General features: G+C 44.1%; 1 protein-coding gene across 1 annotated transcript in view; it reads left to right on the top strand.

The window, feature by feature from the left end:
• The window catches only part of sec22a (SEC22 homolog A, vesicle trafficking protein), a 65,895-nt gene that overhangs the window by 3,137 nt on the left and 34,852 nt on the right, over positions 1-27,906 (top strand). Inside the window, exons 2-3 of the mRNA XM_078229297.1 lie at positions 18,507-18,710; positions 26,244-26,430. Coding sequence (XP_078085423.1) covers positions 18,529-18,710; positions 26,244-26,430 — 369 coding nt within the window. The 5' untranslated portion in view covers positions 18,507-18,528. The remainder of the gene's footprint in view (positions 1-18,506; positions 18,711-26,243; positions 26,431-27,906) is intronic.

The raw sequence follows: 27,906 nt of genomic DNA, 5'->3' as shown, positions 1-27,906 counted from the left end.
ACATTCCCATTTCTGGCCTTATGATGGAAGAAAGTTCATTGATGAAGTAGTTGAAGATTGGGCCTCGTCCACTACTCTGTGGGACTTCTGCAGTGACATCTTGGAACTGAGATGACTGACCTCCAACTGCCACAGCCATCTTTCTTCTTGCCAGGTATGACTCCAACCAGTGGTGAGTTTTCCTCTGATTCCTACTGACTCCGGGTTTTCCAGGGCTCCTTGATGCCACACTCTGCTGCCTTGATGTTAAGGGCAGTTACTCTCACATCACCCCCTGGCATTCAGTTCTTTTGTCCATGTTTGAACGTAGGCTGTAATGAGGGTCAGGAACTGACTGACCCTGGCAGAACCCAAATTGAGCATCCGTGAGCAGGTTATTGCTGAGTAAGTGCTGCTTGATAGCGCTCTTGATGACCCTTTCCATCACTTTACTGATGATTGACGGTAGACTGATGGGGCAGAATTTAGCCAGGTTGGATTTGTTCTGTTTCTTGTGTACAGGACATACCTGGGCAATTTTCCACACTGCCGGGTAGATGCCAGTGCTGTAGCTGTACGGGAACAACTTGGCTAGGAGCGCGACAAGTTCTGGAACACAAGTCTTCAGTACTGATGGAGTACCGCACTGTCAGAGAGTCAGTACTAAGGGAGCGCTGCACTGTCGGAGGATCAGTACCGAGGGAGCACTGCACCATCAGAGGGTCGGTAGTAAGAGAGCACAGTCAGAGCGTCAGTACAGAGGGAGATCTACATTGTCAAAGGGTCACTCCTGAGGGAGCGCTGCACGGTTGGAGAGTCTGTACTGTGGGCCTGCCTCACTGTTAGTGTCTGTACTGAGGGAGCACTGCATTGTCAGAGGGTCTGTACTGAGGGCGTTTGAATTTGATTTGATTTATTATTGTCACGTATTAGTAGACAGTGAAAAGTATTGTTTGTTGCATGCTATAGATGAAGCATATTATTCATAGAGATGGAAAGGTGAGGGTACAGAATGTAGTGTTACAGTCATAGCTAAGGTGTAGAGAAAGATCTACTTAATGCAAGGTAGGTCCATTCAAAAGTCTGATAGCAGCAGGGAAGAAGCTGTTCTTGAGTTGGTTGGTACGTGACCTCAGACTTTTTAATCTTTTTCCCGACGGAAGACGGTGGAAGAGAGAATGTCTGGGTGCGTGGGGTCCTTAATTATGCTGGCTGCTTTGCCGAGGCAGCGGGAAGCGTAGACAGAATCAATGGATGGGAGGCTGGTTTGCGTGATGAAGTGGGCTACAGTCGTGGTGTTTTGTAGTTTCTTGTGATCTTGGGTAGAGCAGGAGCCATACCAAGCTGTGATGCAACCAGCAAGAATGCTTTCTATGGTGCATCTTTAAAAGTTGGTAAGAGTCGTAGCTGACATGTCTTCTGAGAAAGTAGAGGCGTTGGTGGGCTTTCTTAACTATAGTGTCGGCATGGGGGGACCAGGACAGGTTGTTGGTGATCGGGACACCTAAAAACCTGAAGCTCTCGAACACACCTACTTCATCCCCATTGATGTAGATAGGGGCATGTTCTCCACTACACTTCCTAAAGTTGATGGCAATCTCCTTCGTTTTGTTGACATTGAGGGAGGGATTATTGTTGTCGCACCAGTTCACCAGATTCTCTATCTCATTGCTGTACTCTGTCTCGTCATGTTTGAGATCCAACCCACTCCGGTGGTGTCATAGCAAACTTGAAAATAGAGTTAGAGAGGAATTTAGCCACAGAGTGCCGCATTGTCAGAGGGTCGGTATTGAGGGAGTGCCTCACTGTGAGGGTTGGTACTGAGGGAGTGCCTCACTGCCTGAGCATCTGCACTGAAGGAGTGCCTCACTGTCAGAAAGTCAGCACTGAGGGAGTGCCTCACTGTCTGAGGGTCTGCGCTGAGGGAGTGCCTCACTGAGGGTCTGCGCTGGGGGAGTGCCTCACTGTCTGAGGGTGTGCACTGAGGGAGTGCCTCACTGTCTGAGGGTGTGCACTGAGGGAGTGCCTCATTAAGAAGTCTAACAACACCAGGTTAAAGTCCAACAGGATTATTTGGTAGCAAAAGCCACTAGCTTTCGGAACAGGCTGTTCCTTCGGCAGGAGCATTAAGCACAGGTTAACCTGTGCTTAATGCTCCCTCCACTCACATTGTCTGTACCTTTAAGACTTGATTAGCTGTAAAGACTCACATTCCAATCATTATTCATGTAAATTGAGTTTGTGTCTTTGTGCCCTGTTTGTGATCAGAACTCCCACCCACCTGACGAAGGAACAGCCTGTTCCGAAAGCTAGTGGCTTTTTCTACCAAATAATCCTGTTGGACTTTAACCTGGTGTTGTTAGACTTCTTACTGTGTTAACCCCAGTCCAACGCAGGCATCTCCACATCAGGAGTGCCTCATTGTCAGAGGGTCTGCACTGAGGGAGTGTCTCACTGTCAGAAGAACAAAGAACAAAGAACAATACAGCACAGGAACAGGCCCTTCGGCCCTCCAAGCCCGCGCCGCTCCCCGGTCCAGGATTGAATCCTGAATCCAGGATCCCCGCCCAATTTTCCAGCCTATCTACATACCAATATCCTATCCACCGAGCTGTCCCTCACAGCTACGGTACTGAGGGAGTGCCTCACTGTCAGAGGGTCTTTACTGAGCCTGTGCCTTGCTGTCAGAGGGTCGGTACTGAGGAATGCTGCCCTGTCAGTACGGCGGGAACTCTGCACTGTCGGAGGGACATTACTAAGCACTGCACAGTTGAAGTACCAGTATAGAGGGAAAAAAAACGAGTCAACATTTTGAGTCAAATATGACTCCTTTTCAAAATTCGGAAGTATCAGAATATAATTGGTCTAATTGGTTACCCCATTATGCTGTTTGAGCATGCTATTCTGTATAATTGGCTGGCATGTTTGCTTGTGGAATGGCATATTTAAAATAGTGAATTCTAAAGTAGAGTCAAATTCCATCTGAAACATTGACTGTTTCTCTCTCCACAGTTGCTGTGAGACGTGCTGAGTTTTTCCAACATTGTGGCAGTTGGAAATTTGAAATGAAAACATTTTGCTTTCATCTCAAGTTTAAAATTGTAAAATACTGAATGTAATTTTCCTAATCAAATATTCATCAAAAACAGAAGGAAAATAAAGATCACCACAGCCAAATAATGAAATACTGATGTGTAACGATGTGATTCATATCCCCCAGAGTGTTTATAGTAATGACGATGGAGTGCTGTTGATGATGAAGTTTGTAGACCTAGTTATTCCTGAGTCTTGATGCTGTCCTTGGATCTCTAATTAAAGCTAAATGTGCTTTTATGTTTTGTGCTTTGCAGTTCTCGGGGTAGGAGGGTAACATCAGTTCTTCGGCTTCCTGTGTTTACGTTGTAAAGTCTACTATATCCCAGCAATTGCATCATTGGTCCACCAAATTCTGAGTCTGCCAATCAGCTGGCATGACAAGGGAGGTGGTTTTACTAATACTAATTTAGGGAATCCGTGTACCGGGTTCAACTCTGATTAAGAAACCTTCTCCTGTGCTGTCACCCTGATGGCCCCCGCATTCTGTTCCAGCCTTATCAATGGCTTATCCTAACCCCTCCTCCCACAGCAGCAGTCACTAACCCTAATGCCACCCCTTTAACCCTCGGCTTGTCAACTTGAGTTGTACCTATTCCCTGAAGTTCTATCACATGACCACCCTGTCCAGTCAAATGCCTTTTTTTCATCTCCCATGTTTTTCTAACCAAGTGAAGAATCATAGAATCATACAGCACAGAAGAAGCCCTTTGGCCCGTTAAGTCCACACCGTCACATTAGATAGAAACACCTGAACTCCCACCTAATCCCATCTGCCAGGGCTTGGCCCATAGCTCTGAATGTTATGATGTGCCAAGTGCTCATCCAGAATACGTTTTAAAGGATGTGAGGCAACCTGCCTCTTCCACGCTCCAAGGCAAAGCATTCCAGACTGCCACCACCCTCTGGGTAAAAACGTTTTCCCTCACGTCCCCTCTAAACTTCCTGCCCCTCACCTTGAACCTATGTCACCTCGTGACTGGCCCTTCAACTAAGGGGAACAGCTGCTCCTTATCCACTGTATCCTTATCTCTCATAATCTTGTGCACCTCGATCAGGTCGTCCCCCCCCCTCAGACTTCTCTGCTCCACGAAAACAACACAAGCCTACGTAACCTCTCTTCATAACTTAAACGTTCCATCTCAGGCAGCATCCTAGTGAATCTCCTCTGCACCCCCTACAGTGCAATCACATCCTTCCGATAATGTGGCGACCAGAACCGCACACAGTACTCTAGCTGTGGCCTCACCAAAGCGCTATACACCTCCAACATGACTTCCCTTTCCTTTGTAATCTATGCCTTGATTGATAAAGGCAAGTGGTCCCATATCCTTTTTCACCACCCTGCCAGCGTGCCCTTCCGCTTTCAGAGATCTGTGGACAAACGCGCCAAGGTCTCTTAGTTCCACAGAGCTTGCTAGTGTCCTACCATTCATTGGGTACTTTATTATCAAATTATTCCTTCCAAGGTGTATCACCTCACACTTTTTAAGGTTAACTTGCAGTGGAAAAAATTGGCAACCTTTTTGAAGACTTGTGCTCCTTTAGCGATTCGGAATCAAAGTGTGAGAGACATCTGGCAGATGTGGGAGAGTTAGCAGGCCTGGCCACTTCACTCAGGGATTTTGCCTGTGTTGTATGTTTAATGGTTCTGTTTAAGTGCCAAAGTTTTCAGTCTTTGCCAAACGACTCACTTTATATTCACTCAGCTATTGATCTCTGCGTTATATTTGCTGCAGGACCCTCAAAGAAAAAAAATAATGTGAAGCATATGATCCCAAAGATACTCTACTGGAAATATTTCACTCTGAGCAAGGAGTCAAAATGGTTGCAGTGCAGAGTCAATGTGGTTGCCAAGTCTGACACTGTTACTCTTTACTGCAATGCAATAAAATAGTGGTTCTTTTAATCAGATGCTCGTGTGAACAGGCAGCAGTTTATTTGGTTAGAACAATGTAATGTTTAACAGTGCCCCCAGTGAGTAGTAAGGGCCCAGGTTTGATCGTGGCTCTCAGTTGGGTTAGATGATCTTGTGTAGTCCTCTGTTGAGCAGTCAAACCAGTTTCCAGGAAAGCAGTGAATTTTATAGAATCACTACAGTGCAGAAGGAGGCCATTCAGCCCATCAGGTCTGCACCAACCACAATCCCACCCAGGCCCTATTCCTGTAACCTCCCATATTTACCCTGCTAATCCCCTGACATTAGGGTTAATTTAGCATCGCCAATCAACCTAACCCGCACATCTTTGGACTGTGGGAGGAAACCGGAGCACCCGGAGGAAACCCATGTAGACGCTGGGAGAACGTGCAAACTCCACACAGACAGTGACCCAAGGCCGGAATTGAAGCTGAGTCCCTGGCGCTGTGTGGCAGCAGTGCTATCCACAATGCCACTGTGCCGCTCTGAGTAAGAGCTTCATTCACTTCGAGGTGACCCGATTAAAGTCTGTAAAACAAGTAAAAGGACTGGATAGCATTCCTATTGTTGGATTGTTCCATTTTGACAGATTGGGGAAGATCATTAGACACGAGTTTTAACTCTAAGAGAACTGGATGTTACGACACTTTTCCGGGGAGTAGTGAGTCTCTGCAATAGGTTGCTGGCTGGTGTGCTGGATCCTGACTCTATTGGCTTCAGGAGGGAGCTGGAGTGGTTCCTATCTGGGGCAGCGATCACATAGTAAAGAAGATAACATCTTTATAGATCATACATTGCGATCTCCTGGACTGGTTTTGATTGACTGGGGGTCGGAGAGAAATTTTCCACATTTTAAAAATACTTTTATCTAGTTTCCAGCTAGATTTTTTCCCCTCTGGTTTTATGCTTCTCTTTCGAGACTACGCAGCTGAGGGAATGGGGAGGTGGCTGAAGAAGGTCCAGCCGTCATGGTGTGAGGCTGGATTGATGGTCATTAGCTGCCTGTCAGTTTTGTACGTTTGAATGACATGATGGTAAGGGCTCATTCACTGGCAGCAGATCTACATACACTGTTTCCCTTTCTAAGGCTGTCTGCTAAAACTTGCTGAAAAATGTGGATGTTGGATAAGAATATTCACCTTGATGGGGATGTTCCCCTGCAGTGATTGGCTGCCACTCTAAGATCATGCATGAACAATGAGTATCATAGAATCATAGAACGCTACAGTGCAGAAAGAGGCCATTTGGCCCATCGAGTCTGCACCGACCACAATCCCACCCAGGCCCTACCCCCATATCCCTACATATTTAAGACCATAAGACCATAAGACATAGGAGCGGAAGTAAGGCCATTCGGCCCATCGAGTCCACTCCACCATTCAATCATGGTTGATTTCAACTCCATTTACCCGCTCTCTCCCCATAGCCCTTAATTCCTCGAGAAATCAAGAATTTATCAATTTCTGTCTTGAAGACGCTCAACGTCTCGGCCTCCACAGCCCTCTGTGGCAATGAATTCCACAGACCCACCACTCTCTGGCTGAAGAAATTTCTCCTCATCTCTGTTCTAAAGTGACTCCCTTTTATTCTAAGGCTGTGCCCCCGCGTCCTAGTCTCCCCTGTTAATGGAAACAACTTCCCTACGTCCATCCTATCTAAGCCGTTCATTATCTTGTAAGTTTCTATCAGATCTCCCCTCAACCTCCTAAACTCCAATGAATATAATCCCACGATCCTCAGACGTTCATCGTATGTCAGGCCTACCATTCCTGGGATCATCCGTGTGAATCTCCGCTGGACCCGCTCCAGTGCCAGTATGTCCTTCCTGAGGTGTGGGGCCCAAAATTGCTCACAGTACTCCAAATGGGGCCTAACCAGTGCTTTATAAAGCCTCAGAAGTACATCCCTGCTTTTGTATTCCAAGCCTCTTGAGATAAATGACAACATTACATTTGCTTTCCTAATTACGGACTCAACCTGCAAGTTTACCTTTAGAGAATCCTGGACTAGGACTCCCAAGTCCCTTTGCACTTTAGCATTATGAATTTTGTCACCGTTTAGAAAATAGTCCATGCCTCTATTCTTTTTTCCAAAGTGTACGACCTCGCACTTGCCCACGTTATCCGCTAATCCCTCTAACCTACGCATCTCAGGAAACTAAGGGGCAATTTTATCATGGCCAATCAACCTAACCCGCACATCTTTGGACTGTGGGAGGAAACCAGAGCACCCGGAGGAAACCCACGCAGACACGAGGAGAATGTGCAAACTCCACACAGACAGTGACCCGAGCCGGGAATTGAACCCAGGTCCCTGGAGCTGTGAAGCAGCAGTGCTAACCACTGTGCTACCGTGCCGCCCCGTACTTCAGCAAAATACTGAAGGTGCTATTGGAACTGTAGCTGCATGGTCAATGTCTGAGAAAGCTAATAAAATAAACCCAGCCTGTCTAATTTAACACAAGGTCTTGTGATGCCATGGATAGTTCGTAAGTTCATAAGATATAGGAGCAGAATTAGGCCATTCGGCCCATCGAGTCCGCTCCGCCATTTGATCATGGCTGACATGCTCCTCATCCCCATTTTCCCGCCTTCCCCCCCATAACCCTTCAACCCATTCCCAATTAAAAACCTGTCTAACTCCTTCTGAAAGTTATTCACTGTCCCAGCGTCCACCACACTTTGGGGCAGCGAATTCCACAGATTCACAACCTTTTGTGAGAAGTAGTTTCTCCTCAACTGTGGTTTAAATTTGCTGCTCCTTATCCTAAGGCTATGACCTCTCGTCCGAGAATGCCCTGTAAGAGGAAGCATCTGCTCCACGTCTACTTTATCCCTACCTTTTATCATCATGTGTACCTCCGTATGATCTCCCCTCGTTCTTCTAAATTCCAGAGAATATAGGTCTAAACTATTCAATATATCTATAGGCCTAAACTGTTCAACTCTACCTCTGGGCCAGAAGCTCTGGGTTTAAGTCCCAAGCCACAGAAGATGTGTTTATAATGTAGCCGTACAGGTTGATTATCAGCCCGCAAACCCCTCCAATACACCTGATGGCAAGCGATGAATAACAGTGGCATTTCCTGGTCAGCTGCGCTGCAGACATCAATCACTTCACTGCAGTACTTTGCCCAAGCATAAGCATGGACCAACCCAGTGGAAGTCTATGGTTGCCAATGCTGTCTTGGGGCATGGTACCTGTGGGAGGAGAAGTCTAGTTTAACAATGGCTAGACCCAGAATTGTCATTTGGAGTGATGATTAACAAATTCAAAGCAAACAATGATTAACAATTCACTGGAAAAAGTTGCATCAACGCAGTTTGTATCTCTTTGTGTTTGGAAGGTTCAGACAGGTGTTTAAAATGTTAAAAAGGATTTGATAGGGTAACTACAGAAAATTTACATCCCTTGCTGGGAGAATCCAAAACAAAGAGGCACAATAAAAGCTAAACCTTTAAGAAGTAACACCAGGGAGCAGTATCACTACCCTGTGGATACCTCACTCCAGTGGGCTGAGACTAGTGGGTGAATTAAAATGATCGAGACTGAGAGGGACAGATTTTTTTATGAAGTAAGATAGGAATCGAAGACGAGTAAATGGAATGGAGGTACAGCTCAACTTTTAAGGGTGGAACAGCCTCAGGTGGCTGAGTGGCTTCCTGTTTCTGTGCAGGTTACTGTTTGAGTGTATGTACTTGGACTTAACAATTCCTGAAGGTTGCAGGGAAGGGTTTCAAGCTCTTGTTTTCAGTGGATCTTCCAGTCTGCTGGTCTTAATGAGACCTGGCACTTCAACATTTTGGCTTGCAGCTGGCTGCACAAGAGAACCTAGTATTTGTATTGCAATATAAATGCCTTTAATTGCTTACATGGTGTTCTGTGGGTGACATAAACAAAACCAGTGCCAACTGCTGGAGTCAAAAGCGAATTATCCAATAATTTGAATTAAGCAGCGTGAATAAAATGGGAATTAATGCTAAGAAAAAATGAACTATTAAAACATTAACAGTTAAGACGCTATGAGTGGAATCATAAGAAAATCCTTGAATCCTGCGCAGTAGAAGGAGGCCATTTGTGCCTGCGCTGGTGCTTTGACAGTATTGTTGGTGCTTAATCCTTTGTCCTTGCTTTTTGTCTGTAACCTTGTAAGTGCCTGATCCTCTCACATCCATCTAACTCCTTTTAAAATCTATTTATGGAATTGGCTTCCCTCACCATTTTAGGTGGACTGTTTTCGATCTTGTCAACTTCTTTAGTGTTGTTGATTGCAATGATTCCTAACGTTGACAACCTGATTGAAGCTGCGAGTCAGTGCTCCACATTCCCCAACCCGGCAACTCTCCGAATTGAAATATTTCTCCCCATCTCCCCTCTGGATCTTTGGCCAAATATTTTAATTCTATCACCTTTGGTTTAATCATTCACTAGAGGAAATAGCTTTTTCTCCACAAAATCTCTCATCATCCCAGAAACCTCTGTTAGATTGTCCCTTAACCTCCTCAGTTCCCAGGTGGAAATCATAGAAACCCTACAGTGCAGAAGGAGGCCATTCGGCCCATCGAGTCTGCACCGACCACAATCCCACCCAGGCCCTACCCCCACATATTTACCCGCTAATCCCTCTAACCTACACTCTAATGGGCAATTTTTAACCTGGCCAATCAACCTAACCCGCACATCTTTGGACTGTGGGAGGAAACCGGAGCACCTGGAGGAAACCCACGCAGACACGAGGAGAATGTGCAAACTCCACACAGACAGTGACCCGAGCCGGGAATCGAACCCGGGACCCTGGAGCTGTGAAGCAGCAGTGCTAACCACTGTGCTACCGTGCCGCTTCATGGACAGTGATAACTTTTTCAGCTTCTCGTAGCTGAAGTCCCATATCCCTGCTAGCATCCTGATACACTTCCTCCATTCCCTTTCTAAGATTTTCTCAAGTGTGGTGACCAGAACTGGACATAACACGACAGTAGGGACCTAACCACTGATCCATGAAGGGTTTTATATATTTAGATTATTATCATGATACTTGTACCTCCAATAATCCATTCTTCTGCATTTTAATAGTGCTTCCAGAGCAAATCTGTGTACCAGTGTACTGATCCATGGCCTACCACCTGCTTATCTTCGTCATCTCCTCCAAGGCGACACGGTGTCAGACTGGTTAGCGCTGCTGCCTCACGGCGCCAGGGACCGGCTTGGGTCACTGTCTGTGTGGAGTTTGCAGTTTTCCCTGTGCCTGCGTGGGTTTCCTCCCAGGTGCTCCGGTCTCCTCCCACAGTCTGAAAGACTTGCTGGTGAGGTGCATTGGCCATGCTGAATTCTCCCTCAGTGTACCCGAACAGGTGCCAGAGTGTTGTGACTAGAGGATTTTCACAGTAACTTCATTGCAGCGTTAATGTAAGCCTTACTTGTGACTGATAAATAAACTTTAACTTTAAATCTATCTACATATGTATTAGTGACCAATTGTTGGATAGATTATTTCCATTTTCATTAATAAAGTGGTGCCCAACCTTCAGAGCAGATTAAATTCCCTTGCAATCATTATTACTCTCAAGAACCTGCTCCTTTATGGAGTTTGAGCTGTGATTTCATAAGCAACTTAGCATCAAGTCTTTATCCAAGCCGAAAGGATGAAGGTCATCCTTACTGATGACTGTCAGCGTGCGTTCAGCATCATTAATAAAGTGGGTTTTCAGTGTGGGAGCCATTGGGTTCGATTATTTGCTCAAGTTGTACTGTTAAATGCATAAGCATGCTAGTTTATTTGCACACCTAAGTCTTTGCTTTTGGAGAAGACAAAGAATAAACTTACATTTACTGCTGAGATTTTCCAGCATTTTCTGTTTTTCTTTCCAGTTCCAGCATCCGCAGTAATTTGCTTTTATCTTCATTTGTATCGTGGCTTTTCGTGACCTCAGCACATGATAAAATATTGACAGCCACTGGAGGTACTTGCAAAGTGTAGTTACTGTTGTAGCGCACAGCAAGTCATCCCAAACAACCACGAGCTACAGATGTGAGCAGATAAAGATGCCTCTGTTACTGTTACACTGACTATTCTGATGTGTACCTCATCGGCCTCCCACCTTGCACCATCCTGCAAAGCGCCTTGGGCAGTTTTGTTACCTTAAAGGCACTATTTAAATGCAAGTTGTTGTTATTGAACTTTGTGAACTTGAGACAGAATGCTTGCTGAGATAGCATTGATTTATATGGTCCCCTGGTGAAATCATAGTGGCGGCAACACACAATCCAAAATTACTGTTGAAACTTGAATGCCAACGCTTGCATGGTGTAATCTTGATCTTGTTGTTATCAATGTTGCCCATGAATATCTGATTGTAGAAAAAGAGTTAGAATCGATTGGCAAGATTGCTTGGTGCCTGTAAATAGTCTCGGAAGCTGCAGTGGCTGGCTTTGTATTGATGGAGCACCTGAATAACCTTGCAAGCTGCCTGAGGCGAAGGGCAGCCTTTCCTTCATCCTCTTGTGTAGAGCAGTTTATCATCCAGACCCCATAATAGAACAATGAAGGCTCTCTCTTTTTTATACATTTGTGGGACATGGGCGTCACTGGCTGGCCAGCAGTTATTGCCAATCCCTAGTTGCCCTTGAGAAGGTGGTGGTGAGCCGCCGCCTTGAATCGCTGCAGTCCATGTGCCGTGGGTTGACCCACAATGACGTCATTGAAACGCGTCACGCATTTTGCAGGTTAATCTTGACCGAACCTTGTAACTTTACACACGGAAAAACTCACAGTAGCCCAGGCAGGTTTGTTTCTCATAATATTTTAGTTACTGCACTTTAGAAGTGTGTATCAGCTTCTGGCTCAGTGACATTCCTGTCTCTGAGTCCGAAGGTTGTGGATTCAATTCTCACTCCAGCATTGTCGGAGGTACACACTTCAGAGGCTCTGTTTAACTTCTCATGTGGATCTAAAAGCACTCATAGCACTATCTAAGCATGGCCAATCCACCTAACCTGCACACCTTTGGACTGTGGGAGAAAACTGGAGTACTTGGAGGGAACCCACACAGTCATGGAGAGAATGTGCAAACTCCGTACAGCTAGTCACCCAAGAATTGAACCCGGGTCCCTGGTGCTGAGGCAGCAGCGTGAACTACCATGCTGCTATTATGATGCATGTGGTTCTGAAGTGGCAAAGAAATGTCTTTTCTCTAGCCAGAGTGGCAAGGTCTGGTAGGACCGTAGGATTCATCACCCCCCATGCTTCTGATTTCATTATTTCTATTGATGAGCTTCTGATCACTGGATCATGATTAGGAGTTGGAACTTGTGGTAACTTGGCCACATAAAGGTAGTTGAACGTGTTGTGATATTCAATCATCTTATAAAAAATATTGAAAACACAGTACAGCATGAACATAGAATGGGGGGCAGCTAGTTTCACAGGTCACTCATAGAGTCATAGAGGTTTACAACATGGAAACAGGCCCTTCGGCCCAACTTGTCCATGCCACCCTTTTTTTTTTAAAACCCCTAAACTAAACCCAATTGCCCGCATTTGGCCCATATCCCTCTATACCCATCGTACCCATGTAACTATCTAAATGCTTTTTAAAAGATAAAATTGTACCCGCCTTTACTACTACCTCTGGCAGCTTGTTCCAGACACTCACCACCCTCTGTGTGAAAAAATTGCCCCTCTGGACACTTTTGTATCTCTCCCTCTCACCTTAAACCTATGCCCTGTAGTTTTAGACTCCCCTACCTTTGGGAAAAGATATTGACTATCTACCTTGTCTATGCCCCTCATTATTTTATAGACCTCTACAAGGTCACCCCTCAGCCTCTTACGCTCCAAAGAAAGAAGTCCTAGTCTATTCAGCCTCTCCTTATAACTCAATCCATCAAGTCCCGGTAGCATCCTAGTAAATCTTTTCTGCACCCTTTCTAGTTTAATAATATCCTTTCTATAATAGGGTGACCAGCATTGCACACAGTATTCCAAGTGTGGCCTTACCAATGTCTTGTACAACTTCAACAAGACGTCCCAACTCCTGTATTCAATGTTCTGACCGATGAAACAAAGCATGCCGAATGCCTTCTTCACCACTCTGTCCACCTGTGACTCCACTTTCAAGGAGCTATGAACATGTACCCCTAGATCTCTTTGTTCTGTAATTCTCCGCAACGCCCTACCATTAACTGAGTAAGTCCTGCTCTGGTTCAATCTACCAAAATGCATTACCTCGCATGGTAAGACTAGACCCACGAAAGCCCGTGCTACCAATGACGTCACTCGCGTGTGCCCATACCCATTAAGGACATCAGTACATGCATTCAAATAGGAAGATGTTTACCATAACACTCTATAACACTTCTCCCTCCTTAATTTCAATTCCCCTTAAGGAAAGAAACATAATGAAACTCATATCTTAACTATATGTCAGTCTGTCAGGAAATTTGCAACTATACAGTGACCTACGCAGTACCACTGTTGACTCAGTAGACAGTGGTGAGACTTGTCTTAGTTGAGCTGGACTTATGTACACAGGAGTAGGTTGAGTATCTGCATGAATGTCCCTCATCCTCTTCTGGATTGGAGTCCACTGGAAATCCTTGTACAACTGGAACCACTTTCTGTCGAGTTTCCACAGCAGTTCTTTCCACCGTGTTATCTGGAACTTTGGCTGTCTCCAAGACATGGCATTGGCGAATGTGATCCTGGTGTCCGAATGACTCTTCCATTGGTCAGTTTCACTATCAAAAATACTGGACCACTTTGGTTGAGAATAATTCTAGGCAGCCATTGTTGGTTACTGCCAAAATTCCTTACGTAGACACAATTATTCTGGTTGAAATGTTTCTCCTTAGCATGGTGGTCATGGTCTCTCCTGCTTTTCCTGTCTACTTCCCACTCTTGCTTTGGCATCTGGATGCAGCAGATCCAGGTGAGACTTTGGCTTCCCACTCGTCAATAATTCAGCTGGTGAGAGTCCTGTTGTTGTTTGTGCTGTGATGCAATACTGGAACAAGAACCGTGAGAGCTTAGTTCCCAAAGTATAGAAACATAGAAGATAGGAGCAGGAGGAGGTCCTTTGGCCCTTCGGGCCTCCTCCGCCATTCAACACAATCATAGCTGATCGTCCAACTCAATAGCCTAATCCTACTTTCTGCCCATAACCGTTGATCCCGTTCGCCCTCCCTGCCATTCTCCTCAATCCTCCTTTCAGCTCGCTCTGCTAAACCATTTGAAGCTGGATGTAAAGGCGCAGTACACACATGGCGTATTCCAATCCTTTGCATGAACTCTCGGAACAAATCACTCATAAATATCGTACTGTTATCAGAAACAAGACAATCCGATAAATCATGAGTTGCAAAAACTTGGCGTGCCTTCTCTATCATAATGCCAGCTGTAACGTTGCTCATGATGTGCACTTCTGACCACTTAGAATGTGTGTCCATGATGAATAGAAACATGACCCAAAAAAGGCCTTGCAAAGCCCACGTGAAGCCTAGACCACTGACAAGCAGGCCATTCCCACAGATGTAGAGGCACCATCTTCTGGTTGATCTGACACGTAGAACAGGATTTCACCTTATTCTCCAAGTGCTGATCCATATTAGACCACCAATCATACGGCCTGGCTGAACATTTCATTTAGGAGACAGCTGGGTGAGCCTCGTGAACTTCATCCAAAACTTGTGAACGACCAAGTGGTGGGACAACCACACTGGATCCCCAAAGGATACAACCAGCCTCTACACTCAGCTTATCTTTCTGCTTTACATGTGGTCTCCATTCATTATCCCCTATAACTGTAGGCCATACCTGCATAAGGAAGCCCTTCATTCGAGATAGAACAGGGTCCCTGTCCATCCAGTGCTTAATTTGTTTAGCATTCACTGGAGAATGTGAAGGCCTCTCAAGGGAGAAGTTTGTCTCTGGACAATTGGTGGACATGTCTGGTACAGGCAGACATCTCACCGTGTTTGTGTTTACATTGTCCTTTCCTGCCCTGTACAGAAAGTTATACTGGTCAGCTGACAAAGTGAGAGCCCAGTGCTATATTCTCTCGAGACCAGGAGGAATTCACTGAAAAGGCTCATCAGTGGCTTGTGGTCAGCTCGTGTAGTGAATGAATGACCGTAAAGGTAGTGATGAAATTGTTTCACAGCAAAGATAATGGCTAGACCTTCCTTGTCTAACTGTGAATATCACTTCTCAGCTGTTGTCAGCATACCTGATGCAAAACCAGTCGAATTTTCTGACCTGTCCTTCAGGTGAGAGAATACTGCCCCAACACTGTTAGGACGAGACATCACATGACACAATGAATTCTCTCTCTCGATCAAAGTGAACCAGCAGATTAGCTGATTGTAGCAGTGATTTCACGTCCCTGAAAGCTTTCTTTTGTGCTGGTCCTACTTCCATTTTGTTTCTTTGCGAAGTAGTAGATACAGTAGCACCATCACTGTTGAAGGATCCGGAGGGAACTTCCCGTAGTAATTTACCATGCCCAGAAATAACCTGAGCTCAGTGGGGTTTGGAGTTTTCTTGATAGATCTGACTTTGTCTTCCATCGGGGACAGAGGTGATTTTGTGACCGCAATATTCCACACTCTGTGCCTGGTAGATGCACTTGCTATACACAGACCTGCCTCCAGAAATCTCTTTAACACTTGATCCAGCATGCTTGATCCAGTTTTCCCTGTGATCAGAATGCCGTCTGAGTAAACAGCTACCTGAGGAATCACCTGCAACATGTTGTCCATTGTCCTCTGAAAAATTGCCAGACTGGCCCAACAACCAGATGGTTGTATTTGAGCAAACCCTCGCGTGTTGATGACGACATACTATTTTGAGTCCTCTTAACGAAAGCTGTTGGTAGGGGGGGCTCATGTCAAATTTTGAGAATGTCTTGTCTGCTGCAGGGGTTGAAAACAGATCTTCCACCCGCTTTAACAGGTAAGCATCCAGCTTTGAGGCCTGATTAATGATAAGTTTGTAATCCCTGCATATGCGTGCCGTACCATCACTTTCAAGAACAGGAACAATTGGAGCTGCCCAATCTGAGACCTGAATGAGCTCAATGGTTCCAAGTCTTTGCAGCCGTTCCAATGCCTCCTCCACTTTGCTTTTCTTGACATAGGGCACTGTCCTGGGCTTGAAAAAGTGTGGAGTAACCTGAGAATCTATGAACACTTTGACTGTAGTGTCACGCATTGAACACAATTCATCTTTGAAAACCTCAGGATACGTCTGAATGATATTCTCCATCATTTGTGTGTGCTTAATCTCACCCCAGTTCAACTGAATTTTACTGAGCCAGTCGCATCCTAGTGAACGAGTTCCTTTCCCTTTCACCACTGGAAGCCGTGCTCTTGCTTCTTGGCTGTTGTTTGCAATGTCCACCTATAATGCCCCAAGCAATAGTATGGCTTCTCCGGTATACGTTCAAAGTAGGATTCCTGCCCGAGTAAAGGCTGGTGCCTGCTTAGAGCTCCAAATCTTCTGGTGGGCCTCCTCTCTAATTACAGATGAAGACGCTCTATCTTCATTTGTTTTCCATCAACCTCCATTGTAGCATTTATAGGCTCTGCGCGCCTCTCGCTCACATTAAACATATTGTAAGAGTGCTCCTCTGCCTGCTCTGAGCTTTCCAGGTGATGTGTAGCTGACTGAGGCTTTTTCAGATTTAAATTTTCCAGCTCAGCCTTTGACTTGCTGTTAACACCTCTGCATTTCTTAGCTAAATGGCCCTTTTTGTTGCAATAGCGACAAACAGCATCCATAAACTTGCAAGGATTTGCATATTTTGGTTCTCCACACCTGAAACATTCCACTGCTTTCACCTTCTTGCTTGTAACCCCTTTCTTGATTCATTCTACCCTCCTGTGTACCGCCATTGACCTTTTAAATATCTTTTACACTGTTAGCAACCATTTCCACACTCTGACAAATTTCTCGAGCCTTCTTGAAAGTCAGTGTGGTTTCCCCCAACAAATGACGCTGAATGCTGTCCTCATTAATGCCACAGACTAGTCTGTCCTGGAGCATGTCCTCCAATGCTGTTCCAAATACTCAATGTTGCTGTCTTAGTTCAGCAACAAAGTTAGCTACAGACTATCTTATCTCCTGAAAATGATTATGGAACTTTAAATGTTAGACAATCACTGGGGGGGGGGCTTAGGATTGTGATGATTTTGAACTAGTGCAACTAAATCCTCAAATGGGATGGTCCCCCCTGATTTCCATGGTGTTGCTAAATTCCTCACTCACTTGAAAGTCTTTGCACCACGCATACGCGGGAGAACTGAACACTTTTTAGCTTCATCTGCAATTCCATTGGCCAAGAAAAGGTATTCCAACCTTTCCACGTATTCGGTCCAATCCCTGTTCTCTTCTACAAACTCAGATAGTCGCGAACATAGTCATGGTGTTGCTAACTTGTTCCTCATTGTCAAACTCACATTGACCAGAGCCCTTAACCACTTACAAACTAGCTACTCCGTGCAAATCAAGTCTTTGTGGCGCCATGCTGAACCTCAATTTTTTATTTTCCTTTTATTTTGCTGTTCCTTGTCACCAAAAAGATGTGGTAACTTGGCCACGAAAAGGTAGTCGAACATGTTGCGATTATTATATCAAAGTACAGTACAGCATGGACTCAGAACAGGAGGCAGCTAGTTACACAGGTCACTCGTGGTAAGACTAGAGCCATGAAAGCCTGCACTACTGATAACGTCACTCGGGCGGCACAGTGGTTAGCACTGCTGCCTCATAGCGCTAGGGACCTGGGTTCGATAACGGCCTTGGGTCACTGTCTGTGTGGAGTTTGCACATTCTCCCCGTGTCTGCGTGGGTTTCCTCCAGGTGCTCCGGTTTCCACAGGCCAAAGATGTGTGGGTTAGATGGATTGGCCATGCTAAATTGCCCCTTAGTGTTAAGGGTACTAGCTGGATTATGGAGATAGGGCCTGGGTGGGACTGTAGTCGGTGTGGACTCAATGGGCCGAATGGCTTCCTTTTGCACTGTAGGATTCTATGATTACTCGCGCTTGTTCATGCCGGCTAAAGGCATCAAGATATGTACTAAAATAGGGAGATACTTACTATAACACCCTGTAATGGAACTCCAGCTGGTTTTTCCCTTCCTATGCCAGGGATGCTGAGACCAAAAGCGGTGTGAGGGAGACTGGAAACATTTGGCAACTTAAGATCTGTATTTGCAATAAGTGGTGTATTTAGATGCCTGCATGTTGCACTTGAGGAAATGTCGATGGAAATTTCTATTCATGTTGCTTCATACATTTGCAAATTATTTACTTTGTTCGACATTGATTGAATAATATTTCTTCAAATGACTTTATGTACATCTAACAATACTTCACCTCGATGTTTGATTCCTAACCTGTCACCCTGAATTATCGTAAATGTACCAACATTTTAAACATAGTTTTTGTTGAAGTAATTTTTACATACTATGTAATTATTTAACAGCTTGCTCAAGCATCTTCCCTTCAATGTTTTCCAGCACTCCTGGGAAGTTGTCGGAAATGTCCATGGTCCTGTTTGCTTCTGTTGTGCGTGTCAGAGATGGCCTTCCGCTTTCTGCTTCCACAGATTTCGAACAGAATAAAGGAGTTCAGGAGGTCAAGAAGTATCTTAAAGTGCTGTCAAAAAAGCTAGGACAACTGCCTGATCGATGTACTCTGAAAGGTGTACAGTACAATATACAGTAAGTCACTTCTGCCCCTTTCCTCTGTGTGCTTTAGAAGGAAAGGAAGCACTTGCAATTTTACAGTGTGCCTTATGTCCTTGAGCACCTTGCAACCAGTGCAATGCTTCTACAATGCAGTTATTGTCGTCAAGTAGTCAAATCTTAATCTGATTTTAGTGGTATTAGTCAGACAAATATTTGTTACGGTGCAGAAGAAGGCCATTCAGCCCATCATGTCTGCACCAACTCTCCAGATGAGCATTAGGACTTAGTGCCATTCTCCTGCCTTTTCCCTGTGCCCCTGCACATTATTTATTTTCAGATGATCATCTCATTTCCTCGTGAATGCCCTCAATTGAACCTGCCTCCACCACAATTCCAGGCGGAGCATTCCAGGCTCCAAACACTAGCTTTCTCACCTCACATTTGCTTCTTTTGCAAATCACTTTAAATCCGTGTCCTCTCATTCTTGATCCTTTTACCAGTGTGAACAGTTTCTCTGTATCTACTCTGTCCAGCCCCCTCATGATTTTGAACATCTCTATCAAATCTCTTCGTGGCCGCCTCCTCTCCAAGGAGAACAGTCCCACCTTCTCAAATCTATCCTCATAACTGAAGTTTCTCATCCCTGGAACCATTCGTGTAAACCTCTCCTGCACTCTCTCCTATGCATTCACATCCTTCCTATAGTGTGGCACCCAGAATTGTACACAATACTCCAGCTGAGGTCTAACCAGTGCCTTGAATGTTGCGCAAGAAACTGAGGAAATTCTGTGTTTTACTTTTCATACAATACAGTGTGGATCCTTTACATCCACTTGAGCAATCAGGTTGGCTATCATTTTATTCTAATGACAGTAACTGTAGACAATGCAGCACTCCCTCTAGCTGCACTGAGGTTATGTGCCCAAATTCTGCGATGTACAGTTTTCCAACTCGACTGAGAGCAAATGCTTTTGAGAGACCTTGTTTTTAGAGGGGGTTTGACTGCACTTGGAGAACGCGGAAATCACATGGCTCGGTTTAGCAGACACTAAACGTTTTGAGGAACATAAATTAGTGAATTAAGTAAACAAAGTGTCCTTCATTGTAAATTACATTGGTGAAGCAATTCCTATTTTCCTCCTCCACACTCTCAGTTGTAACATTCATTACGTTCATTTTCCTTAATTGAAAACAAAAATATTCTGAATGTTACAGAGGAAGGCATAGATGAGAAATGTTGACAACAAATGGAACAAAGCTGTGTAAACCTGAATGCAGATTAATGTCCTCCGCAGAACGCTTTTGTTCAAACTTGCATATAGGTCAATGTCAGCCAAAGAGTCAGTTGTGTTTTTTTAGCACAAGCATTAGTCACTGCCTTGTGTATATTGTATGGAATAAATAACAGTTGGTGGAGAATCGGTAATGTGCATATAGCCCCCTATTGGCTTTGGCAAGATGAAGATATTAAAACTGCTTTTGTTTGCCGGACTGGTTGAAACTCGCCTTAAAATGAAATAAGTACAACAAAGCCAGCATTCCCTATTATTCTGGAGGTCTGTGACTCCTAAGGCATGTTTGCCTGTTTCATTAATTATCTTAAATGTCATCATGTTTCTGCAGTTCCCACTGCAATCTGAGGTCAGCCCTGTTGACGTGCAGTGTAACCTAGCATTAAGGTCCGATGGCGGAGTGATGACTGACATCTCTTTAATCTAAAATTAATGGACATGTTGAAAGCATAAGACTGGAGAGACATTTCTCCCCAAAAAAAACAAAACCACGACCTGGGATATCTGCTCATTTCAATTGGCTGATATGATTATTTACAAAGTAATTTCTAACCTTCACCAGTGTAAACGTTGTAAGTGGTATTCAAACGATTACAAAGCAGACTCATTGAAACCCCATCTGTAGTCTTCACGTATAACTGTAAAACTTGTCTTTCCAAAGTTGACTCAGGGTTAAATCCGGCAGTTTAGAGGCCAGTTTGCTTAACGTCTGCGGTGGAAAACGCTTAGAGACAATCTAGAAAATAATTAATTGCCACTTGGAAAAGCATGGGGTAATAAGTGAATGTCAGCGCAGATTTGCTTAAAGCAAATCATGTTTGACTAACTTGATTGAATTCTTTTGAAGTGATGGAGAGACTTGATGTGTATATGGACTTTAACAAGACATTTGACGAAGTAGTGCATAATAGACTTGTTAGCAAAATTAAAGCCCATAGGATTAAAGGGACACTGGCAGCATTGTTACGAATTTGGCTAAGAGACAGAATGCAGGGAGTAGTAGGTTAAAGTAAGACTCACATTCCAATCATTATTCATGTAAATTGAGTTTGTGTCTTTGTGCCCTGTTTGTGATCAGAACTCCCACCCACCTGACGAAGGAACAGCGTTCCGAAAGCTAGTGGCTTTTGCTACCAAATAAACCTGTTGGACACTCTCCAGGAGCCAGTAAACGGGGTATCATTTCAAAGTATACAGCTGCGACAAATCCCTCATCTCCATCTTAAATGGGTGACCACCTATTTTTAAACAGAGACCCCTCATTCTAGGGAACATGCTCTCCACATCCGCCCTGTGAATACCCCTCAGGATCTTTAAGGTTTCAATCAAGTTACCTTTTCCTCTTGCAAACTGCAATGGAGTTAGAGAGCTCAAGAATGTAGCAATCAGCAAGGGGGATAATAACAGACTTCAGGAGGGCATAGGCAGACAGGTGAAATGAGAAAACACATGGCAGAATGAAATGAACTCAACAATGTGAAGCAGTACATTTTGGTAAGAAAAAATGAGGAAGATAATGACACAATTTCAAAGTGAGTGCAGGAACAATTAGACATGGAGGGATGTGTACCTAAATCTTTCAAAGGTGCCAGGATGAGTTGTGACTGGTTCCTTGGCATTAATAGCAATATAGAGTACAAACAGCGTGGAAGTTTGGCAAAATCTTCATAAAACATTGGTCAGGTCTCAGTTGGAGTAGTGTTCAATTGTGGGCACCACATTTTAGGAAGGGTACACACTTCAGTAAGTCACTTGTCACTGAACTATTCGAATGACATCTCTGAGTGAGGTGGCCACATCATGGCTGTTTTTCTGCTGTTAGCCCATGCTGACTTAGAACTGGTTGACGCTGCCTTTTACATTAGCAATGAGGCTTTTATTCCTCAAGTCTAGATGGATTAGAGGCTGTAGTGGAGAAAGGGCAGTCTGATAATGTACAGTGTGATGACAGTCGTGCAATTAATATGGATGTATATTGTGTTTAAGGGGAATGTTTAAAAGTTCAGCTTTATGCTACAGGCAGTCAGTATGTCTGGTGGGAATGCAACTCATGCTGGGAGTGCAGGATAATTACCCAGTTTAGCATTGCAAGTTATGTTTATTAGAGTAAATTGACTTCTGTTTACTAAGTTCCCTTGGGGTTTCAGATTAGAGTGATTGACAGGGCAATGTGATGATGTGGTTTATATGCAATCCTGGATCTGTAGCAGAGAAAAATGACTTTTGCAAAAAGCAGTTAGTTTGTAGTTGGTTGAGTTTTTGAAGCATTCTACTGGGGCTCTATCTCTCTGAAAGCTTCAAGACTGCCTACACTCATTATAGCAAGTATATTTATGGTTTTTAGTTATATCTAAAGTGGCCTTTAAGTCTGTAAGAGGAATGTTGCTTATTTGGAACTGAAACAGTGATAAGTTGGAAATTAAAGTTGTTTCCTTTTAACTTTTAAGTATTCTTCAACTGTTAATAGTTAAGTTGCTTCATTTGTTAGAGTTATATTTAAACTGTGTTATTAAATAAAGTTAATTTCACTATATAAGTCCCTACTTTGTCAGTGGAATCATTCCTGGAGCAAAGTATCCTTTCCTCACATTTATGCCAAAATATAAAAGTTGTCGAGGTCTAGTCTGGCTTCATGATGTATCTTGGTGTTCTGGTCTCTTGACCCCAACAGTGCCACCCTGTCCTCTACTAAAGTTTATTTATTAGTGTCATAAGTAGGCTTACATCCACACTGCAATGAAGTTGCTGTGAAAATCCCCTAGTCGCCACACTCTGGCGCCTGTTCGGGTACACTGAGGGGGAATTTACCATGGCCAATGCACCTAACCACGTCTTTCGGGCTTTGGGAGGAAACTGGAGCACCCGGAGGAAACCCACGCAGACACGGGGAGAACGTGCAGACTCCGCACGGACTGTGACCCAAGCCGGGAATCGAACCTGGGTCCCTGGCGCTGTGAGGCAGCTGTGCTAACCACTGTGCCACTCTTCTATTGCCCAAGTGTAATTTTGAACACTCGTTTGACACTAGAATGTATAGTGCAGACAGATACTTTATAATCTGACTCCTTAAATAGATCATGTAGCTTTTGAAATCGGTCGGAGGAACAATGACGTGAAAACAAATAGTTCAAACCTCCCTTTCTTTGCAGAATAGTAGGCATTGACTATCAATCTGTTAACAATTTTGAGCATTAGATTCTGTACCAATTCTTCAAGCTTGTACTTTTGCTATTCTACTTAAAATACATTTTATGTAGCCTATTAAAAAGCACAGAAGTGCAAATGTCCTAGTGAAGATACAGCTATCATGATTAACACTGTGGTTAGTAGTTTTAGCAGGCAAGAGAAATAGGTCTAATATTGTAGATACAAGAAATGCCTAATATAATCAGTTCCAAGTGGAAACATTACAGGATAAACGCACAATGTTATCCTCTTATTATAGGGAGGTCTGAGGTTATCTCAAGTGTTTGGTAACTTTCTGGTTCCAAGATTTATTCATGCTCTCCAGTTCAGTGTTTGGAATACTAACAGCACTATGCTTAAGTTGAATAAATTGTGTTCAGAGTAGAATGGGACTTTCATAAATTTTGCTCCCACTTATTCCTGTGACAGGTTAACCCTTGACTAGATTCCGTCTGCTTTTATACTATAATTGCAAAGTGAAGCAGAGTTGCTTCAAACCAATGTTACAGCTATGCTGTAAATGCATCCTAAGATAACATCAGAATGCAAGTAAGGAATGTACTTCTAAAGGTTTTGAAGTCATCTTTATTATTATGTTAACATGGCCTTGTATTTCCATGGCTGGTGCCATATAGTAAAACCCCCATGGAGTTTATCAATCATGAATTTCGTCTTAAAGACATTGGCTGGATTTTCCGCACATCCCCGAAGCGTGTTTTAAGGTGGTGGAGGCAGCCCGCCATTGGCCGGCATCAGAGCCTTCTGATCCTGTCGCTGTCAATGGGGTTTACCGTTCTATGCACCCCCTGTCACTACAAAACCTGCAGCAGGGCCTCGCTAGTGGTGTATCTGGAAGGTCCTACCAGCAAGAACAACCGGAAAATCACAGTCGTTATTGTACATTTAGGATCATTGATCTTGCCTGAGGCAACATGAGTTTACTGTAGAGTGACAAGCATACAGGAGTCAAAATTGTTTGATGTTGCCCAGCACTATTGCACACAGCATTGGAACACCCGCGCATGGTTCTGCGTGTCTCAGTTGTGTTGTGATGGGGAAGTGAGGAATTTTTCTTTCTTCACAAATTGGGAGAGTGCTTCAGTGGTTGATGTTTTTTTTTCCCCATTCCACCTTTGTGGGTCTTAAGAGTAAGGGAAGGCATGTCTTCTCCTCTTAATGGCGTGTGATGTGCGGACACCAGGATACAGGAGAAGAAGGTGGCACAGTCGTTAGCACTGCTGCCTCGCAGCGTCAGGGCCCCGGGTTCGATTCCGACCTCGGATGACTGTCTTTGTGGAGTGTGCATGTTCTCCCCGTGTCCGCGTGGGTTTCCTCCGGACATTCCGGTTTCCTCCCACATTCCAAAGATGTGAGGGTTAGGTTGATTGGCCATGCTAAATTGCCCTTTAGTGTCAGGGGGATTAGCAGGATAAATGTGTGGGGTTACGGGGATAGGGTCCGGGTGAGATTGTTGTTGGTGCAGGCTTAATGGGCTGAATGGCTCCTGCACTATAGAGATTCTATGAAACTTATGAAGGCAGCGGAGTTTGGCACTTTGACTGCCTCCAAAAAATATTGTTGTCCATTCTGATGTGCTGTTTGAGGTTTGTTGGCAATAATGTGCTTCAATTTCTGAAGTAACCCTCACTCACTATTCCTCGTTATCAGCACTGATGCAATCTATTCTTCTGTGAGTAGGCTGGTCAACTTTCATTTTTTGTATTTCGAGCCAATGGTAAGACCCAGCCTTTATTTCTCCTGTTAATATCTCAAGTTGCTTTACGATTAACCATGAAGCTCAGAATTTGTTGAAACGCTGAGGAATCACTTTGGCAGTTTACATGATTTCCTGAAAATTGAGGCTTGCTTTCACACGGCCGCCTTGGAGCTATCTTAAAGTAGAAGAAATTAGTGAAATTCTAGATAAAAGCGAATCGCTGCGGATGCTGGAATCTGAAACCAAAAGAGAAAATGCTGGAAAATCTCAGCCGGTCTGGCAGCATCTGTAAGGAGAGAAAAGAGCTGACGTTTCGAGTCCGGATGACCCTTTGTCAAAGCTGAGAATCCCGGCCAAAGCTTTGACAAAGGGTCATCTGGACTCAAAATGTCAGTGCTTTTCTCTCCTTACAGATGCTGCCAGACCTGCTGAGATTTTCCAGCATTTTCTCTTTTGGTTAGTGGAACCCTACTTGTGGAATAATGTAAAACCAATGGAAGTGATTCATCATAGATTTGACATTACAGATAAGGAGAGAGATTTAAATTGGGGTTTTCGGCAGTGCTGACAAAATTGATGGGTGACCTGATATTGGCCTCCAAGATGTGACAAGGTAGCCCGAAGTAAATATTCAAAAGCTCATTTCCGTCAGTGAGACGGCGCCAAGAGGGCATGAATTTTATGATCATCTCAAAAAGAATCATTAATGAGGCTGTGGGCTTTTTCAAGCTGGGAAGATAGGATGGGGAATTCTCTGTTGACACACACATTCCTTAAATTCTTTAACTTGCAGGAGGAGAGCGAGATTCGATTAGGTGGCTCACGGAGGGTGAACACTGGTGCAAATCTGCTGCTTTTATGCCGCAACATTCTGTGCATCCCAGCTGTGGTTAAATTCACGCAATCGGCCACCTCTGATGTATGAAACATAGGCCGAAATTCTCCGGCCGTTCGCTTCCCGCTGCCAGCTAGGACGGAGAATTTGACACTCAGCCAAACCTCCGGTCACAGAAGCGGGACCGGAAAATCCCACCGTCGTGAATGGCCGGAGAGAATCCCGCCCATGGTTTTTAAGGGTTTTCTTTTCTTCTTCAGAAGAGGCAGGCGCATTTGCAAATTGTAGGATCGTGTAAAAAGAAAATTACAGCACAGGAACAGGCCCTTCGGCCCGCCAAGGCTGCATCGACTATGCTGCTCCGACTGAACTAAAACCCCCTACCCTTCCGTTACTCAGATGCGCAATGCTAGAATGGTTGAATAATTTTAATAATGTGTACCATTTGCTCGATTATTCATGAATCATTTCATTACAATAGTTGTTTCACTCTTTCCTGTATTATTCATTAATTATTAATTTGTTCTTCTTCTTAGCTTTATAAGTTCACTAGGCCTGGGGTATATGATGATCTGCTCTGAAAACTACCCGAATGTGCTCGCTTTCTGCTTCTTGGATGAACTGCAACGAGAATTCATTACTTTATATGACACGATGAGGATAAACATTGCAGTCAGGCCATATTCCTTCATAGAATTTGGTGAGCTTACAGGTTTCTTTTCAGTAAATGGATTATATGATGATGGAAGCAATGATAATCTGTCTTCTGAAGTGCAAATTTATGGAGAGGAGAGATATGAAAAGTGTTAATTACATATTACGGAGGAGGAAGCCATTATAATTTGAAAATATGTTAATCTAATTTTATTATGTGAAATATAATATTTAATTTTGGTACTGTGAAACCAGGTGCATAAGGTCACATCTTTTTCTTGTGTACTAATTTGGATGGGAGGGAGCTTATAACGAGGAAGTCTGTTGTATAATTGAGATCAAGCTATAATTTATTATTTTGAGATATGTTGTGGAATCATGTACAATAAGTAACGGGGACCCTATGGCACACTAACTGAGCAAATACACCTTTGAGTTCAGTATTAAGGTGTTCAGACCATCTCGGGCTAATGGGATTAAATCAATCTCCCTATCTTCAAGTGGTTAAAGTTCAGCAGGTTTATTTGGTAGCACGAGATTTCGGAGCACTGCCCCTTCATCAGGTGAGTTGATCAAGCACTCACCTGATGAAGGGGTAGTGCTCCGAAAGCTCGTGCTACCAAATAAACCTGTTGGACTTTAACCTGGTGTTGTGAGATTACTTACTGTGCCTAGCCCAGTCCAACACCGGCAACTCCACATCATATCTTCAACTGAGAAGGTGTCACTTTTACAACTCTGACACAGGTGCGGAGGTTGATTTGCGATTGCAAGATTCCCCCCCCCCCCCCCCCCCCCCCCCCCCCCGCCCGGACAGCCTGGGTAAGAATAGAGATCTACCAAATGGCAAATAATGGAGGGTTGACGGAATTAAACTTCCATTGATAAGTTATCTTAAAAATTTATTGCAAATTACTGTGGATGCTGGAATCTGAAACAAAAACAGAAAATGCTGCAAAATCTCAGCAGGTTTGACAGCATCTGTGTGGAGAGAACAGAGCTAATGTTTTGAGTCTGGATCATCCGAGCTCTGTTCTCTCTCCACAGATGCTTTCAGACCTGCTGAGATTTTGCAGCATTTTCTGATTTTGTTCCTTAAAAGTTACTTGTTTTGTTAATTGTTGGCTAAAGAATTGCAATTAGTCATTGCAGTGCCATCAAAGAATGATGATTGGTTAAAATGATGATATGTTCAAAGCACTTCATCTTTTTGTGAAGAAAAATAAACTGTCCGAATGGCACTAGGTCATGGCGATCATTTGGAGAGCTGGTGCAGACACAATGGGCCGAATGGCCTCCTACTGCACTATAACAATACTGTGATGCTGTGAATTGTATTAAAGTTAATTTTATTGCTTCGTGGAGTGTTTCCATCCTTGCTGGGCCGCTCTGGGATATTCCCGTTGCAAACTCTAGTTTCGAAGTGTCCTGTGGGCCACCTTAGAGCAGCCCAGTATCACCCTTACTCCCTGAGGATCCTTTTGTTTATTCATTCATGGGACATGGGTGTCCTTGGCTAGGTCAGCATTTATTGCCAATCCCTAG

Source organism: Mustelus asterias, chromosome 14 (assembly GCF_964213995.1).
Source record: "Mustelus asterias chromosome 14, sMusAst1.hap1.1, whole genome shotgun sequence".
NCBI lineage: Eukaryota > Metazoa > Chordata > Chondrichthyes > Carcharhiniformes > Triakidae > Mustelus > Mustelus asterias.
Note: the sequence above shows the minus strand (reverse complement) of the source record. Positions and strands in the feature narration are given on the sequence as shown.